Below are 15,716 nucleotides of genomic sequence, written 5' to 3'. Positions count from 1 at the left end.
GTGTATAATAAGAGAAGTATACTCCAGACAAGCTCGTACCCATCACTGTTGGTTGGCACAAAGAGATGTGAAACTGTGAGAAACAAAGTATAATTTCCTTATTTTCCCCCAAATGTTAAAGTCAAAAAGCTGAAGTCACATCCATGCGGCACTTTCAATACCCAATGTTCCTGTGGTTATGTCTACTCTATAAAAAGATCAAAAGTATGTATTTAAAATATTCATTTCAGCAAAGCTGTTACCTGAACATACACCAAGGTATGTAGCAGGCAAATGCAGAGTGAGTGACAATTGGTATGAAAATGAAAGGACGCCAGAGGGAAAAGGGGCTCTAGGCAACATACAGATGGATACAGGTCCAACAGTGTCACAGGACCACTGCAGTGGACACATACCATATTTTGATGTCAAATAAAAGCTTTTTCAATAACCCGTCTCTTTTATCTCTGATTACAATTCTAAGATATGCAAGAGAACATAATAGTATATCTGCGAGAGGGATCATTTGAAAGGGTTATAAGTAACAAAAAATATACTTAGAAGTTGTGTCATTGAAAAACTGGGTCGCTGATCATAATTTCAATCATTGATGAATAGCAGAGGCCCTACATACACGAACTTACACCTTTGTCATTGGAGGAAACACCTCAGTAAAACTGGATTAGAGGAGTGATATTTCCTCCCCCAATGGAATAGAACTCACCATACTACACAAATATATGACAACTATGAAACATAAATTAATAACTACATCATTTGCATTCATTTTGTTCTCCATATAATTTCATTATATATAGATTTATATTCCTCACATGCCTGACAATTGTGTACGTGTGTGTGGTTTAGTCTTTTAAGTTGTGTGTTTTCTTTTGCACTGAAACATCCTTAGTACGGCTGTAAGAAAAGATGTGCCCTCCTGGTGACAAAGGACTTTGGCCCAAGCCAAAAAGAAAACGTGTGTGATGGATGCTCAGCAGTGGAAGTCACTGATGAACTATGGTGGGGTGGAGCCTCTGTTAGACAAGGGTCTGTCTCTTCCCACTATCGTCTGGTCTTATTAGGCAAGAGTTGCTGTGAGAGCAGGACTGACTGCACAAGAAGACCAAAAGAGAGATGCTATAGAACAGGGGTATTCAAATTTTACCCAACGAGGTCCGGACTACTGCTGGCTTTCTGTTCTACCTGATAATTAATTGCACCCACCTGGTGTCCCAGGTTTAAAATCAGTCCCTGATTAGAGGGGAATAATTTATTTTAAAAGCAGTGGAACTGGCTTTGAGGTCCAGATTTGAATTTGAGGGCTGTAGAAGATTCCTGTGACTTCTCTGTCCTTAGCCCCACCTCTCAGCTTTCAGCCTCCCAAGCGACTATGAACTGCCTTAGCGCTCCAGCTGTGGAGATGTAAGGACTAGGAGTGGAGGTCAGAGGGTGGGCTATGTTGCTAACAGCATCCTCTCACCCCATAGGTGAATTTTCAGGGTTGTAGGAGGGGCAGGTCACAGTCAGTAGATTTTTCTGCATTCTTTTTTTGTCCTTTGAAAGTCCTGAGGAGATGATCACAGATTTCTGCCGAGTCGTCATAGCCAGAAAAGGAAACGGCTCCCCATTAACTGTGTGATCACCTGAATGAGGACGGTGACAATGATTTAGCTCTGTGTAAAGGTACTATGGGCAAGATGAGGGCTAAGATCAGGGACAAAACCTGAATCTTCAAAATCCAACTTATGACAACAGGTATTACATTTCCTAATACTCTATTGTCATCTCTTCAGAATCCCTCAAATGTTCACGAATATAACTGAGAATAAGAAATGACGATGGGGTTATGTTGCAGCACTGTAGGTGAGGAGGATGGAAGCCCCCCACTGTGGAAAGGCACACCCAGAGGAGGGGGAGGTGAAGGGGGATGTGGGGTTGGTGGTGGAAGGGGTGAAGATATGGACCATGGCTGAGGTGGTGCAGGAGACATCAGGAAATGTTCACATGAGCTGAGAAGGGTGAGCTCAGGCCTGGGAGTCTCTTCACATCCGTGAACCTCTCTCCTGGAGGATCTGGAGGGAGAGAAAATGTGTCAGTCTAGATCCAGCAACAGTATATGCCTCAATCCAAAATGAGTGGGAGAGATAGGCACTGGCTAATCTCTCGTGGGCAGACGTACGTAATATAAATGGTATCGTAGCATCTGTCAACAGACTGTGGGATGCGACGACTAACGAGGAACTTTGTTCCGGTGCTCAGGTGTTTGTCACTGATCATTTGGACAAATCACAATTTCGCAGGTGTTTGCATCTTTCTAATTTAGAAAGGAGACGTGCTCATAGACTTGCAGAGGGGGGTGGAGCTACGGGTCTGCTTCCATTCCTTGTTCTTGTATATTTTTCTAACACATCTGCCCCCAGAACCTAATCGAGCATCTGACATAATTACGCAAGACTTTAGTTCTGGGTTTCCGAGATTAAGCACCGGCTAATTTCATGATTTTATTCAGGGCCTACCTTTCCCATTCATTTAAAGTTGAAGGAAACAGTAAAGCTCAACCTACACATTAGACCACTTTTGAAGTCTGAAATGCCTGACAAACTTTGATGTTGCAGTAAACTATCCCTACAAGCGAGAATCTTCTGACTTCATGCCTAGCACATGAGTGACAGACACTCTCAACTGCTGATCTCACCTTGGCCTTCTCAGTGGGCTCGATAACAATGCCGTTAGTGGAGTTGTTGAGCTCCCGGGAAACCACACACAGGAATTCAGCCTGGTCCTCGTTGCCATAGTTATAGGATGAGCCAATGCTTATGAGCTGTGAGGGGAAATGGGAAAAGGTAGGTGGGATTGTAAATGAGCTTAAAAGTAATCTTCACATGAAATTTTAGGCATAGTTTGAAATTTCAAAATAACATTTTAAGGCATTGGAAAAAGGGAGGCACATTACCAGATTTACCACCAATGACCTATGGATTTCAAGACAAGTGTGACATGAGGACTATTAGGCCCACCTGCTCAAACTTCCAGCCGTCTGACATGGTGGACACCATCTGGGTGAGCTCCTCCTCCTGGCACTGCAGCACCCGGTACACATGCTTCACTGGGCCCTGAGAGAAAAACAGATACTACAATAAAAGCCCCTGTACACATTTGGGTTAACTTGCCAGTAAATGTTTTGCTTTTGAACAGTGCCATGTGTTCCAGTATACACACTAACAGACTTGTAAACACACTCATCCTCTGACATTGTAGTGTTTGGTTTAGCATGTGTTATTTCACAACATCAATGTCATCATCCATCCCGGTCCAAGGCCCTTCCATTCATCATGTCTGCGTTTCCCTGACATACCTGAGATGTCCTGTTCTCGTTGTCCCGTATCCTCTCCTTGACCAGCCTTACTAGTGACACAATATTGTAGAACTCCGCCTCTTCAAGGACACCTGAGAGAGCCAACCAATAGTTTAGTCACATGATACTAACCATAGGGCAACGGCCTGTATCACACATCTGCAGAATCCCATTGCTTCTAAATAAAGCATGATGTGTGATAGGGGTTGTATTTTACACTTTGGGGACCATTTGTACAGTCTTACCTTCCTCTGCCAGGTTCTTGTCCATGATCAGTTTCCCATGCCGCAGGTAATTCAGAATGGGGCCAAAGTATGTGGGGTCCCTGTCGATCAGGTAAGCGCCTGTCTCATCCTAGGAGATTTATAAAAGTGTGAAAATGCAAATCGCATGTCTGCTATTTGAGTGTCAGATAAAGGTTTCTCTGGTGCTTCATAAAATAATGCATTACTCTAAAATGGCTGAGCATTAAGCTTTGATGAGTGTTACAATTTTCTAACATTTTAGCTAGGCATTTTAAAGTGTTTGGGTGTCATCTCGTGCATGATGACAGTGGCAGTGCATTATGAATGTTACATTGATGCACCCTTGATTGATGGTAGAACGTTATACCAAAAATTATTATAGATTATGTTACCTTATCAGAGTCCAAATCTGGATCTTCTTGACACAATCGGTACAGGAACGATTTGGGGTCCCTGCACAATGTCTGTTTGGTTGTGACAAAGTAGGTTCCACCAACATTTAGGCAAACCCAGCGGGATTCTGGCTTCTCGGCTGGCTCTGACGGGGAACTGAGGTTGCTCTTCATTGGAAAGCCAAACACTGCTCTGCTAGTACTCGATACCCCAGGACTGATGGGCAAGCTACTCCGCGGTGAAACCATGATAGTCGGCGAAGCAGCCAGCCGAACAGAGCCTCGGACATCACGGTGCTCGGTTTGTTCTATAGTGCTAGTACCACTCTGCTCCACAACGTGCAATTCAGCCATATTTTCTTCGTCAAAAACCACCACTAGTATTACACTGCAGGGTAACAATAATGCTTACCGATTTGTAAACACAAAGGGGCTCTTTTTCCCAACAAGGTGGCTGACATTAGGGCGTTGCTACACACACTCGATCATTTCCACACCTAAACGCTCTAAACAAGACATCGATATTTCTTAGTTTAAATATACTATATTTTTTTGACACATCGCTTGCAATCTTTTCCTAAAACAAATTGGTCATTCTTGTTTATTCAAACGTTAATCAGAAGAGGGCAATCCTTCCGGGTTGTAACGTCATTACTGTATACTTCCGCTGTCGTTTTCCCCTCCAAAATAAGAGTTAATGACTAAATATAATTGTTATTCTGTTTGCTGTCGGTCATACAATAGAGATTTAAAATGAAAAATGTGTTCTCTGTTAGTTATGTTGTAAATCTCCTTATATGAAGTACTTTTTATTAAAGGATTTTATATCTAAACTTTTATTGTGAAAAATCTGAGTACATGTTGTGTTGTTAGTTGGCGTGGCAGTAACTGCTTGTAGTCAACAGAGTCTTCAGGTAATGTGCTACACAGCTAGCTAGCGATCAATGTTGCATGCTTTTAATCATGCTGCCTTTGCTAAGATTCCGTGTATTAGCTAACCATGGAGCTAGATAGTTAACAGCTCTATTTTCAGACCCTACTTTAACTTAGCTAGCTAGCTAACGTTAGCTTGCTTGCTAACATTGGCTGGCTAGTTAACTAGCTCTGCCAAATTGTGCCAATTTGAAGACCAGCAATAAACTAGATTCATAGCTAGTTATGGAAATTGCCATTATTCCCGAGAGCATTATAAAGCTAACTAGCAATGTGGCCTAGACAGTGTTTCCCAACCTTTTTCGGTTTCTGTACCACCAACTGAATTTTTCTCAGCCCGGCCGTAGTACCCCTGAAGTACCCCAACATGTGCATTTTACCAGTATTCCTGTGGTCTCATGAGTCTTCTCAAGTGCCCCCTGCGGTTAGGCCACGTACCCACAGGGGTCCTAGTACCCCTAGTTGGGAACCACTGTACTAGGGCACCCACTAGAACCTGAAACAACACCAGTTTTTGACCCTCTTGTCCCTATGCAGCCAGAGAAGTTGCAACATCAGGACCATAGTGGTAGATAGCAATTTACATTTGCATGCTTTAACTTTGAACTGCCCATTATGACATTATTAAACTGATTGGCTATTAGAGAGTTGGTTAACTTGAGAGGTTTGATTATTGACTATCACCACCTTTCTCATTTCAGCTGCCTGAGCCATGAGTGAGTTTCGGATACACCATGATGTCAACGAGCTGCTCAGTCTGCTTCATGTGCGAGGAGGTGATGGCGCAGAAGTGTTTATTGATCTGCTGCAGAAGAACAGGACACCTTACGTCACCACAACAGTGTCTGCACACAGTGCAAAGGTGTTTAATGGGGAAGTTATTGGCAAATGTTTTATAGGTTTATGTTCTTCCTATGCGTTTCCTACAGATAACATTGATTAATTAAACTTTCATTCCCAGGTCAAAATAGCAGAGTATTCAAAGACGCCAGAGGACTTCCTAAGGAAATATGATGAGCTCAAGTCAAAAAATGTCCGCAACCTGGACCCACTGGTCTACCTCCTATCAAAGCTTAGTGAGGATAAAGAGGTAATCACTTACATTTCATATCTAATGTTGTTCAGATGCTGACAATAACTGCACTGTTCAAATGTCAAGTACAGTAGAGTATTGTGTTATGTCCCAATAACATTGTGTTGTGTGTTGATCTTCTCCAGATGCTCCAATGTCTGCAACAGAATGCCAAAGAAAGGTCTGAAGCATCTGCTAATGCGACAACAAGTACAACCTTTGCTATCCCTCCAACCAGCACCAAGATATCAATGCAGGAACTCGAAGAGCTGCGCAAGAAGCTGGGGAACGTCACTGCCAGCTCCAGTGTGCCCCAGGTGTGTACTCGCGTCATTTTAAGGTTACTTTTGATTAGGTTCAGGATATTTTCTTCCTGACCAGGAAAGGCCTGATGCCCTATTATAGTCTATTACATATGTTTTACTATTGCTCGAGTCTGGAGTTTTTCCTGGTCAAGTCATGTATTTAGGAAAACTCCTGGCCCGCGTATGACTACCTCAAGTGGGCCGGACCAAATTGTTTTGAAAAGGCTAGAGTTGAATACATCTCTAAGTAATACTACTTTTCCCCCATGTTTGCAGTCTGCTGAAGTCACACGAAAGATGCTGAGGGATAGACACAACAAAAAGAACCCCACTCAGCCCAACCCGGTGTTTCCCAACTGGGTGTATGACCGGCCTGCTCTGATTGGGGACTTCATCACCGGTGCCACACCAGCAGGAGGAGACCCAGCAGTGGCCATTGGTATGAATGCTCCTCATATCTCACTTTGACACATTTTGATAAACTTAATGAAATTCCTGCATAGTTTCACAGACTGAGTGGCTGCTCATTTTTATTTAATAACAAAATGTGTGAAAATGTACCTGGTATGTTTAGTGGTTATGAGGATGAGCATCCCTCAAATAATCTCTATGGTGTTTTATGATCAGGTACAATGCCCCTGCCAGCCCAGGAGCAGGCGTTGGTTGATGATCTGCTGTTTGTGCTGGTCGGTGTGGATGGCAGAGACATCACGGCCCAGCCTGTCCTCGGGAGGCAGAATCGCTCCTTCATCGTTGACCCCACCCTTGACATCTCCATCAAGGAGCTGGTCAATAGGATACTACCAGTCGCCTCATACTACTCTACTATAACACGGTGAGTGAACTTTAAAAGGGGAATATTTGGTATTTTTATATTTTATTAGTATCCCCATTAGCTGTTGCTAAAGCAGCAGCTACTCTTCCTGGGATCCACACAAAACACGAAACATGACATAATACAGAACATTAGACAAGAGCAGCTCAAGGACAGAACTACATACTTTTTTCTTTTAAAGGCACACATAGCCTACTTAACAATACATACACACAAACTATCTAGGTCAAATAGGGGAGAGGTGTTGTGCCGTGAGGTGTTGCTTTATCTGTTTTTTTAAACCAGGTTTGCTGTTTATTTGAGCAATATGAGATGAAACGGAGTTCCATGCAATATTGGCTATATATAATACTATACATTTTCTTGAATTTGTTCTGGATTTGGGGACTGTGAAAAGACCCCTGGTGGCATGTTTCCTATAAAAATAAGAAGTGATGCAGTCAATCTCTCCTCAACTCTTAGCCAAGAGAGACTGGCATGCATAGTATTTATATCAGCCCTCTGATTACAATGAAGAGCAAGATGTGCCGCTCTGTTCTGGGCCAGCTGTAGCTTAACTAGGTCTTTCCTTGTAGCACTCGACCACACGACTGGACAATAATCAAGATTAGACAAAACTAGAGCCTGCAGAACTTGCTTTTTGGAGTGTGGTGTCAAAAAAGCAGACAGACCTCTCCCCATCTTTACAACCATTGAATCTATGTTTTGACCATGACAGTTTACAATCAAAGGTAACGGCAAGTAATTTAGTCTCCTCAACTTGTTCAATAGCCACACCATTCATTACCAGATTCAGCTGAGGTCTAGAACTTAGGGAATGATTTGTACCAAATACAATGCTCTTAGTTTTAGAGGTGTTCAGGACCAGTTTATAACTGGCCACCCATTCCAAAACAGACTGCAACTCTTTGTTAAGGGTTTCAGTGACTTCATTAGCTGTGGTTGCTGATGCGTATATGGTTGAATCATCAGTATACATGGACACACATGCTTTGTTTAATGCCAGTGGCAGGTCATTGGTAAAAATAGAAAAGAGTAGAGGGCCTAGAGAGCTGCCCTGCGGTACACCACACTTTACATGTTTGACATTAGAGAAGCTTCCATTAAAGAAAACCCTTTGAGTTCTATTAGATAGATAGCTCTGAATCCACGATATGGCAGAGGTTGAAAGGCCATAACACATAAATTTTTTCAACAACAGGTTATGGTCAATAATATCAAAGGCTGCACTGAAATCTAACAGTACAGCTCCCACAATCTTCTTATTATAAATTTATTTCAACCAATCAACAGTCATTTGTGTCAGTGCAGTACATGTTGAGTGCCCTTCTCTATAAGCATGCTGAAAGTCTGTTAATTTGTTTACAGAGAAATAGCATTGTATTTGGTCAAACAATTTTTTTCCCAACAGTTTGCTAAGAGCTGGCAGCAAGCTTATAGGTCTGCTGTTAGAACCAGTAAAGGCCGCTTTACCACTCTTGGGTAGCGGAATTACTTTGGCTTCCCTCCAGGCCTGAGGACCAAGACCTTCCTCTAGGCTCAGATTAAAGATGTGACAGATAGGAGTGGCTAAAGAGTCAGCTACCATCCTCAGTAGCTTTCCATCTAAGTTGTCAATGCCAGGAGGTTTGTCATTATTGATTGATAACAATAATTTTCCCACCTCTCCCACACTAACTTTACAAAATTCAAACTTGAAATGTTTTTCTTTGATTATTCGTTTTTTTTATGCATGAATACGATGACTCACTGTTCGTTGTTGCCATTTCCTGCCTATGTTTGCCCACTTTGCCAAAGAAGTAATCATTAAAATAATTGGCAACATCAAATGGTTTAGTGATGAATAAGCCATCTGATTCAATGAAAGATGGAGTTGAATTAGTCTTTCTGCCCATAATTTCATTTAAAGTACTCCAAACTTTATATCATTGATCTTGGCTTCATAATACAGTTTCTTCTTCTTTTTGTTGAGTTTAGTCATAATTTCTCAATTTGCAGTAAGTCAGCCAGTCAGATGTGCAGCCAGATTTATTAGCCACTCCCTTTGCCCCATCTCTTTCAAGCATACAGTTTTTCAATTCCTCATCAATCCATGGAGCCTTAACAGTTCTAACAGTCAGTTTCTTAACAGGTGCATGTTTATCAATAATTGGAAGAAGCAATTTCATAAATTCATCAAGTGCAGCATCTGGATGCTCCTTATTAATCACATCAGACCAACAAATATTTGTAACATCATTCACATAAGTCACAGCAAAATCTTTTGTATGATCTCTTATATACTAAGAGATCATACAAAGAGCTCAGTTGGTAGAACATGGCGCTTGCAACGCCAGGGTTGTGGGTTCGTTTCCCACGGGGGGCCAGTATGAGAATGTATGCACTCACTAACTGTAAGTCGCTCTGGATAAGAGCGTCTGCTAAATGACTTAAAATGTAAAAAGAAAAATACTATTTTAGGCCCAGCTGTTGGAACTTTGGCTTTCCTGGATATAGCCACTATATTGTGATCACTGCATCCAATGGGTACAGATACAGCTTTAGAACAAAGTTCTACAGTATTAGTAGAAATGTGATTGATACATGTGGATGATTTTGTTCCTGTAGTGTTTGTAAACACCCTGGTAGGTTGATTACACCATTGAACCAGATTACAGGCACTGGTTACAGTAAGAAGCTTCCTCTTGAGAGGACAGCTTGATGAAAACCAATCAATATTCAGCTCCCCAAGAAACTAGACCTCTCTGTTTACATCACATACACTATCAAGCATTTCACACATATTATTTAGATACTGACTGTTCGCACTTGGTGGCCTATAGCAACACCTCAAAAGAAAAGGCTGAGATGTGCCAAGTGAACCTGCAACCACAAGACTTCAATAACACTTGAAATAAGATATGCTCTAAGCATTACAGGGATTTGGCTCTGAATATATATATATATATATATATATATATATATATATATATATATATATATATATATATATATATATATATATATATATATATAGTTTACATAGTTGAATGTGCTGACAACAAAATCACACAAAAATGATCAATGGAAATCAAATGTATCAACCCATGGAGGTCTGGATTTGGAGTCACCCTCAAAATTAAAGTGGAAAACCACACTACAGGCTGATCCAACTTTGATGTAATGTCCTTAAAACAAGTCAAAATGAGGCTCAGTACTGTGTGTAGCCTCCACGTGCCTGTATGACCTCCCTACAACGCCTGGGCATGCTCCTGATGAGGTGGCGGATGGTCTCCTGAGGGATCTCCTCCCAGACCTGGACTAAAGCATCCGCCAACTCCTGGACAGTCTGTGGTGCAACGTGGCGTTGGTGGATGGAGCGAGACATGATGTCCCAGATGTGCTCAATTGGATTCAGGTCTGGGGAACGGGCGGTCCATAGCATCAATGCCTTCCTCTTGCAGGAACTGCTGACACACTCCAGCCACATGAGGTCTAGCATTGTCTTGCATTAGGAGGAACCCAGGGCCAACGCACCAGCATACGGTCTCACAAGGGGTCTGAGGATCTCATCTCGGTACCTAATGGCAGTCAGGCTACCTCTGGCGAGCACATGGAGGGCTGTGCGGCCCCCCAAAGAAATGCCAACCCACACCATGACTGACCCACCACCAAACCGGTCATGCTGGAGGATGTTGCAGGCAGCAGAACGTTCTCCACGGCGTCTCCAGACTCTGTCACGTCTGTCACATGTGCTCAGTGTGAACCTGCTTTCATCTGTGAAGAGCACAGGGCGCCAGTGGCGAATTTGCCAATCTTGGTGTTTTCTGGCAAATGCCAAACGTCCTGCACGGTGTTGGGCTGTAAGCACAACCCCCACCTGTGGACATCGGGCCCTCATACCACCCTCATGGAGTCTGTTTCTGACCGTTTGAGCAGACACATGCACATTTGTGGCCTGCTGGAGGTCATTTTGCAGGGCTCTGGCAGTGCTCCTCCTGCTCCTCCTTGCACAAAGGCGGTGGTAGCGGTCCTGCTGCTGGGTTGTTGCCCTCCTACGGCCTCCTCCACGTCTCCTGATGTACTGGCCTGTCTCCTGGTAGCGCCTCCATGCTCTGGACACTACGCTGACAGACACAGCAAACCTTCTTGCCACAGCTCGCATTGATGTGCCATCCTGGATGAGCTGCACTACCTAAGCCACTTGTGTGGGTTGTAGACTCCGTCTCATGCTACCACTAGAGTGAAAGCACCGCCAGCATTCAAAAGTGACCAAAACATCAGCCAGGAAGCATAGGAACTGAGAAGTGGTCTGTGGTCACCACCTGCAAAACCCCTCCTTTATTGGGGGTGTCCATTTGCACAACAGCATGTGAAATTTATTGTCAATCAGTGTTGCTTCCTAAGTGGACAGTTTGATTTCACAGAAGTGTGATTGACTTGGAGTTACATTGTGTTGTTTAAGTGTTCCCTTTATTTTTTTGAGCAGTGTATATTAATATGGGCTATTTTCAGCCCTTTCCTGGGTAGCTTACCAGAGATAGACATAATACTGATAAGAGCAAACAAAGCAAGAGAAAAAAATGTACATTCAGCAGTCCATTAATCAGTTGGTGTGTGTGCGCTGCGGGGTTGAAGCTACTAACCCATAGGCTTTGCCCTCTCATCCCTTCCAAGCTTCTGGGAGTGAGGATAGACAATGAGCCTGTCATAGCGGATGTAAGCAATGTCCCCACGCGCTCTGGTAGCTTTCATGGCTGGGATAAGTTCTTTCCTCTTCTGGCGCACAGCTTCAGTATAGTCCTTGTTGAGGAAGATGTATGTTCCTCTCAAGTTCTTGGCTCTTTCCAGAACAGCTACCTTGTCCTTGAACCTCAGGAACTTGACCACTATTGGCCTGGGCCTGTCACCTGGGCTGGTGGTGGGTTTTCCAGTCCTGTGGGCTTGCTCCACCTCAATCTTCCTGTGGTCCATCTTACATTTCTCAGATCTTTTCCCTCACTTTGTCCTCAGACTCCTTCCAGGTCTCATGTGGAGATTCTGCAATTCCGTCCACAACCATGTTGTTCCGTCTTGATTGTCCCTCTGATTTATCCGTCATTGTTATCATGGATTCACACACACAACTGATGTCCTCTCTCAATGACTTACAGATTGCGTTCATCTTGCCGTTCTCCTGTTTCAACTCATCGAGCTGACCCTGGGAGAACTGCAAACTATTCTTCAGGTCCTGGACCTCTCTGGTCAGATCGTCCATTCTTTTATTAGTTGAATCCACCAGTATTTGGACAAAACATTTGAAGCTATTTTCTTGATGTTGTAGCAACTGCTTGTAGAACAATTTTTTTGTTAGTTTTAAAATCCTTCACGTGTGGTAGAGAGACACCACTGTCCTCAATGGTACTCCCACCGGCTTTGGTCTTTGTCATGGTAGCTAGGAACGTAGGTTATGCTGTTACTCCTCGCAGTTCCAGACAGGGCAGGCCACAGGGAAGATTGAAAACATCAAACAACAGGGATCTAGACAGCTGCTTAACTTAGTTTTTTCTCATTCGCTAGACTCAAATGTAGATCCTTACACCATCTGGAGATGTATCAAAGGAAAATGTGCATTGTGTTGTCAAATATTTTGGTTTGTGTTTTGTCTGGCATAACAGTTTGGCTGTGTTATGTCTGGCAGCTTCACTGAGGAGAAGTCGTCTTTTGAGTACGGCCAGGTGAACCACGCCCTGACGGCAGCCATGAGGACCCTGATGAAGGAGTACCTGATCCTGGTGACCCAGCTGGAGCACCTCCACAGGCAGGGCATGCTCTCCCTGCAGAAGCTCTGGTTCTACATCCAGCCCACCATGAGGACCATGGAGATCCTAGCCTCCATTGGTAAAGCCTTCATGATCATACAATAAAACATCTATATATGATCCATATGCATCATATATTCGATCATACAATATACTGTGGTTGGTAGATATATATATATGCATTGGACATTGTACTTTTTGCACTTTTGGACACACTTGGACATTCAATTGAATTATGCTTAGACTGACCTGTCAGTGGTGTTATGCCGGTCTTGTCTTGTGGTCTATGATGATTTGATGATGATGTGTGTGGTATGGTCATTAAGGTATGTTGTCGTTGTTGCAGACTGCCCAAAGTTAAAAGTACTCATAGTATATAAAAAAAAATCTAAAGGTTATTGATGTCTATTTAATCAGTGGGTTGCATGTTCTGTTTTCAAAGCCTCCTCTGTGGACAAAGGAGACTGCATGGGTGGGTCGACATTGAGCCTCCTTCACGATCGTACCTTCAACTACACTGGAGACAGTCAGGCCCAGGAACTGTGCCTCTACCTCACGAAAGCAGCTAGTGTCCCTTACTTTGAGATACTGGAGAAATGGATCTATAGAGGCATCATCAAGGACCCTTACAGGTACAGTATTTTGTCGCTCAACTCATTTACCACATTTCTTACTTTGAATCACATCAGTACTTTTCTATTGGGTCACAGGCTTGGACATGACTTATGACACAATTTAGATTTTCAGACAATGAGTTAGTTGAGCAAATATTTTGTTAATTATTTTGTCTTCATAGTGAATTCATGGTTGAAGAGCATGAGTTACAGAAAGAGAAGATCCAGGAGGACTACAACGACAAGTATTGGGATCAGCGGTACACAATCGTACAGCACAGAATTCCATCCTTTCTTCAGAAAATGGCAGACAAAATTTTGAGTACAGGTAAGACACATCATACTATTTGGATCAGATTTGTTCAGATCACTTTTTTTGTGCATCCTGACAATGGCCAGTGCAAGTCACTGTGTTCCATATAGTGTAGAAAACCAATAGTATCAATGTCCTGATCATTTGCTGTGGAGTTTTTGTTTTTGAATAATTTTTTCTTCTCATCCTGTTCTATAGGTAAATATCTCAACGTGGTGAGAGAGTGTGGGCGGGACGTGACTTGTCCCGACGCTAAGGAGGTCCTTTACACTCTCAAGGAGAGAGCCTACGTGGAGCAGATAGAAAAATCCTACTACTATGCCAGTAAGGTCCTTCTGGACTTCCTGATGGAGGAGAAGGAGCTGGTCGCACGCCTTAGGTAAATAACAACAAAACTATAAATAGGTCAATAATGTCTGATGGGGTATTTCGAATTTGGTATGTTCTGTTGTATGCTAAGAGATGTATTCTTCCTAGGTCAATCAAGCACTACTTCTTGATGGACAAGGGAGATTTCTTTGTCCATTTCATGGACCTGACGGAAGAGGAGCTCAAAAAGCCAGTGGATGACATTGTCCCTCCCAGACTGGAGGCCTTGCTAGAGCTGGCTCTGAGGATGAGTACTGCTAACACAGACCCATTCAAAGATGACCTGAAGGTAAATATGCTAGAGAACCAGTCTGTAATTAATGCTATTTTGAATACAACACCACCATCTAGTGGTTATAAAGGAGAGGAGCCTAATTCCTTATTCGTTCAGATGTATAAATGGTTTAGTACAAATACTATGTTTTGTACACAGTATGTTTTGAAATATTATTTCATGCATGCATTATGATGAATGAATAGGCTCAAGTAACCTTTGCAAAATAAGTACTTGAAGAAAGTTCTCTTTGTCTGAGCATGTAGCTTACAGTACTTGAAGAAAGTTTGAGAGACTGACGGTCTGGGTTTGGTAGCGCTCTAGTTCGCCCTGTCATAATAAGCAACAGAGGACATGGAAATCGTATTACAGTATATCCCAGAGAAATATAAGTGCAGTCAATGTAAGTAACCTAATGTATGTTTCTTTAACTGTTAACTCGGAGTGTATTGTCAGCAATAATCACATGCCCATAGAATTGATTTCTACTGTTTGCACTGAAACTGTCTGCCTTAGGAAGAAGCAGTGGCGGTTCTAGACACATTTTACTAGGGGGGCCAAGGAGGGGCCAGTGTTTAATCAGGGGGGCACACATAAAAAAACTGGCAACACATGATATTCAAAGATTATAAACTTTATTTTACTTTAAAATCATATGACATTTATTATAACACGTATTTTGTACAAGAGTGCAGATGCAAGAGAGATAGTGCCATAAAAATGAAAAAATCAATAAAAAAATAAAATAAAAAAAGTACAGGGTACAAATACAGGGTTCATATTCAATGTGAACAAAACTCCAGGATACAACAAAGGGTACAACAATGTGCCATTTCCTATTTATGGAAGCCCCACTACTGTGGACAGTTGATTCCACATTTTGTTTTAAGAAAGAAAACTTTCTGAGTGATTTATAAACAAAACACACTACCCTGTATCCATTTAGGTAAAATAAACCAAATCAGAAAAGAAATTCAATTCAAAGAGGCTTTACTAGCATGACCATATTGACATACAGTATTGCTAAAGCACATAAACAGGGAAACGTGTTACACATTAACATCCAGTAGTCCAATAGGATGCAGACAATAAACATTAAGTTAACATTCGTTTAAAAGCAACAATCATGTCAACACAATGTAGCAATATGAACAACACTGATGGATATCAGCAACAACATGAAAACAAGAATATTACAGGTGTCTGTGTGTGTGTGTCTGTGTCTTTGTGTACTTCACTGTCAGTTGATG

At 42.4% G+C, this 15,716-nt stretch overlaps 2 protein-coding genes across 3 annotated transcripts in view; one reads left to right on the top strand and one right to left on the bottom strand.

Annotated features, from left to right (window-relative positions):
• Positions 1-208: 208 nt before the first annotated feature.
• On the bottom strand, positions 209-4,605 carry LOC311100724 (BTB/POZ domain-containing protein KCTD5-like). Its single transcript, XM_084141684.1, has 6 exons — positions 3,972-4,605; positions 3,580-3,688; positions 3,335-3,426; positions 2,997-3,092; positions 2,675-2,800; positions 209-2,051 (listed from the first exon to the last, which is right to left on the bottom strand). The coding sequence occupies exons 1-6, from the start codon at positions 4,323-4,325 to the stop codon at positions 2,022-2,024; spliced, it is 807 nt and encodes a 268-aa protein (XP_083997810.1). The 5' UTR covers positions 4,326-4,605; the 3' UTR covers positions 209-2,021.
• Positions 4,606-4,825: 220 nt separating this feature from the next.
• The window catches only part of LOC311100666 (gamma-tubulin complex component 2-like), a 33,238-nt gene continuing 22,347 nt past the window's right edge, over positions 4,826-15,716 (top strand). For both annotated transcript variants that reach the window (XM_084141600.1, XM_084141599.1), the window contains exons 1-11: positions 4,826-4,885; positions 5,606-5,766; positions 5,866-5,994; positions 6,123-6,293; positions 6,558-6,720; positions 6,909-7,116; positions 12,776-12,975; positions 13,339-13,528; positions 13,693-13,838; positions 14,022-14,202; positions 14,301-14,481. In XM_084141600.1, coding sequence (XP_083997726.1) covers positions 5,617-5,766; positions 5,866-5,994; positions 6,123-6,293; positions 6,558-6,720; positions 6,909-7,116; positions 12,776-12,975; positions 13,339-13,528; positions 13,693-13,838; positions 14,022-14,202; positions 14,301-14,481 — 1,719 coding nt within the window. In that variant the 5' untranslated portion in view covers positions 4,826-4,885; positions 5,606-5,616. The remainder of the gene's footprint in view (positions 4,886-5,605; positions 5,767-5,865; positions 5,995-6,122; positions 6,294-6,557; positions 6,721-6,908; positions 7,117-12,775; positions 12,976-13,338; positions 13,529-13,692; positions 13,839-14,021; positions 14,203-14,300; positions 14,482-15,716) is intronic.

This window comes from Coregonus lavaretus, assembly GCF_964263955.1.
Source record: "Coregonus lavaretus genome assembly, chromosome: 25".
In the NCBI taxonomy this organism is placed as follows: domain Eukaryota; kingdom Metazoa; phylum Chordata; class Actinopteri; order Salmoniformes; family Salmonidae; genus Coregonus; species Coregonus lavaretus.
Note: the sequence above shows the minus strand (reverse complement) of the source record. Positions and strands in the feature narration are given on the sequence as shown.

Coding starts and splice junctions, on each gene's coding strand:
- LOC311100724 (XM_084141684.1), bottom strand. CDS start 4,325: ATGGCTGAATTGCACGTTGTGGAGCAGAGTGGTACTAGCACTATAGAA. Junction 3,689..3,971: donor CAGATTTGGACTCTGATAAG/GTAACATAATCT, acceptor TAAATCTCCTAG/GATGAGACAGGCGCTTACCT. Junction 2,801..2,996: donor ACGGCTGGAAGTTTGAGCAG/GTGGGCCTAATA, acceptor TTCCCCTCACAG/CTCATAAGCATTGGCTCATC.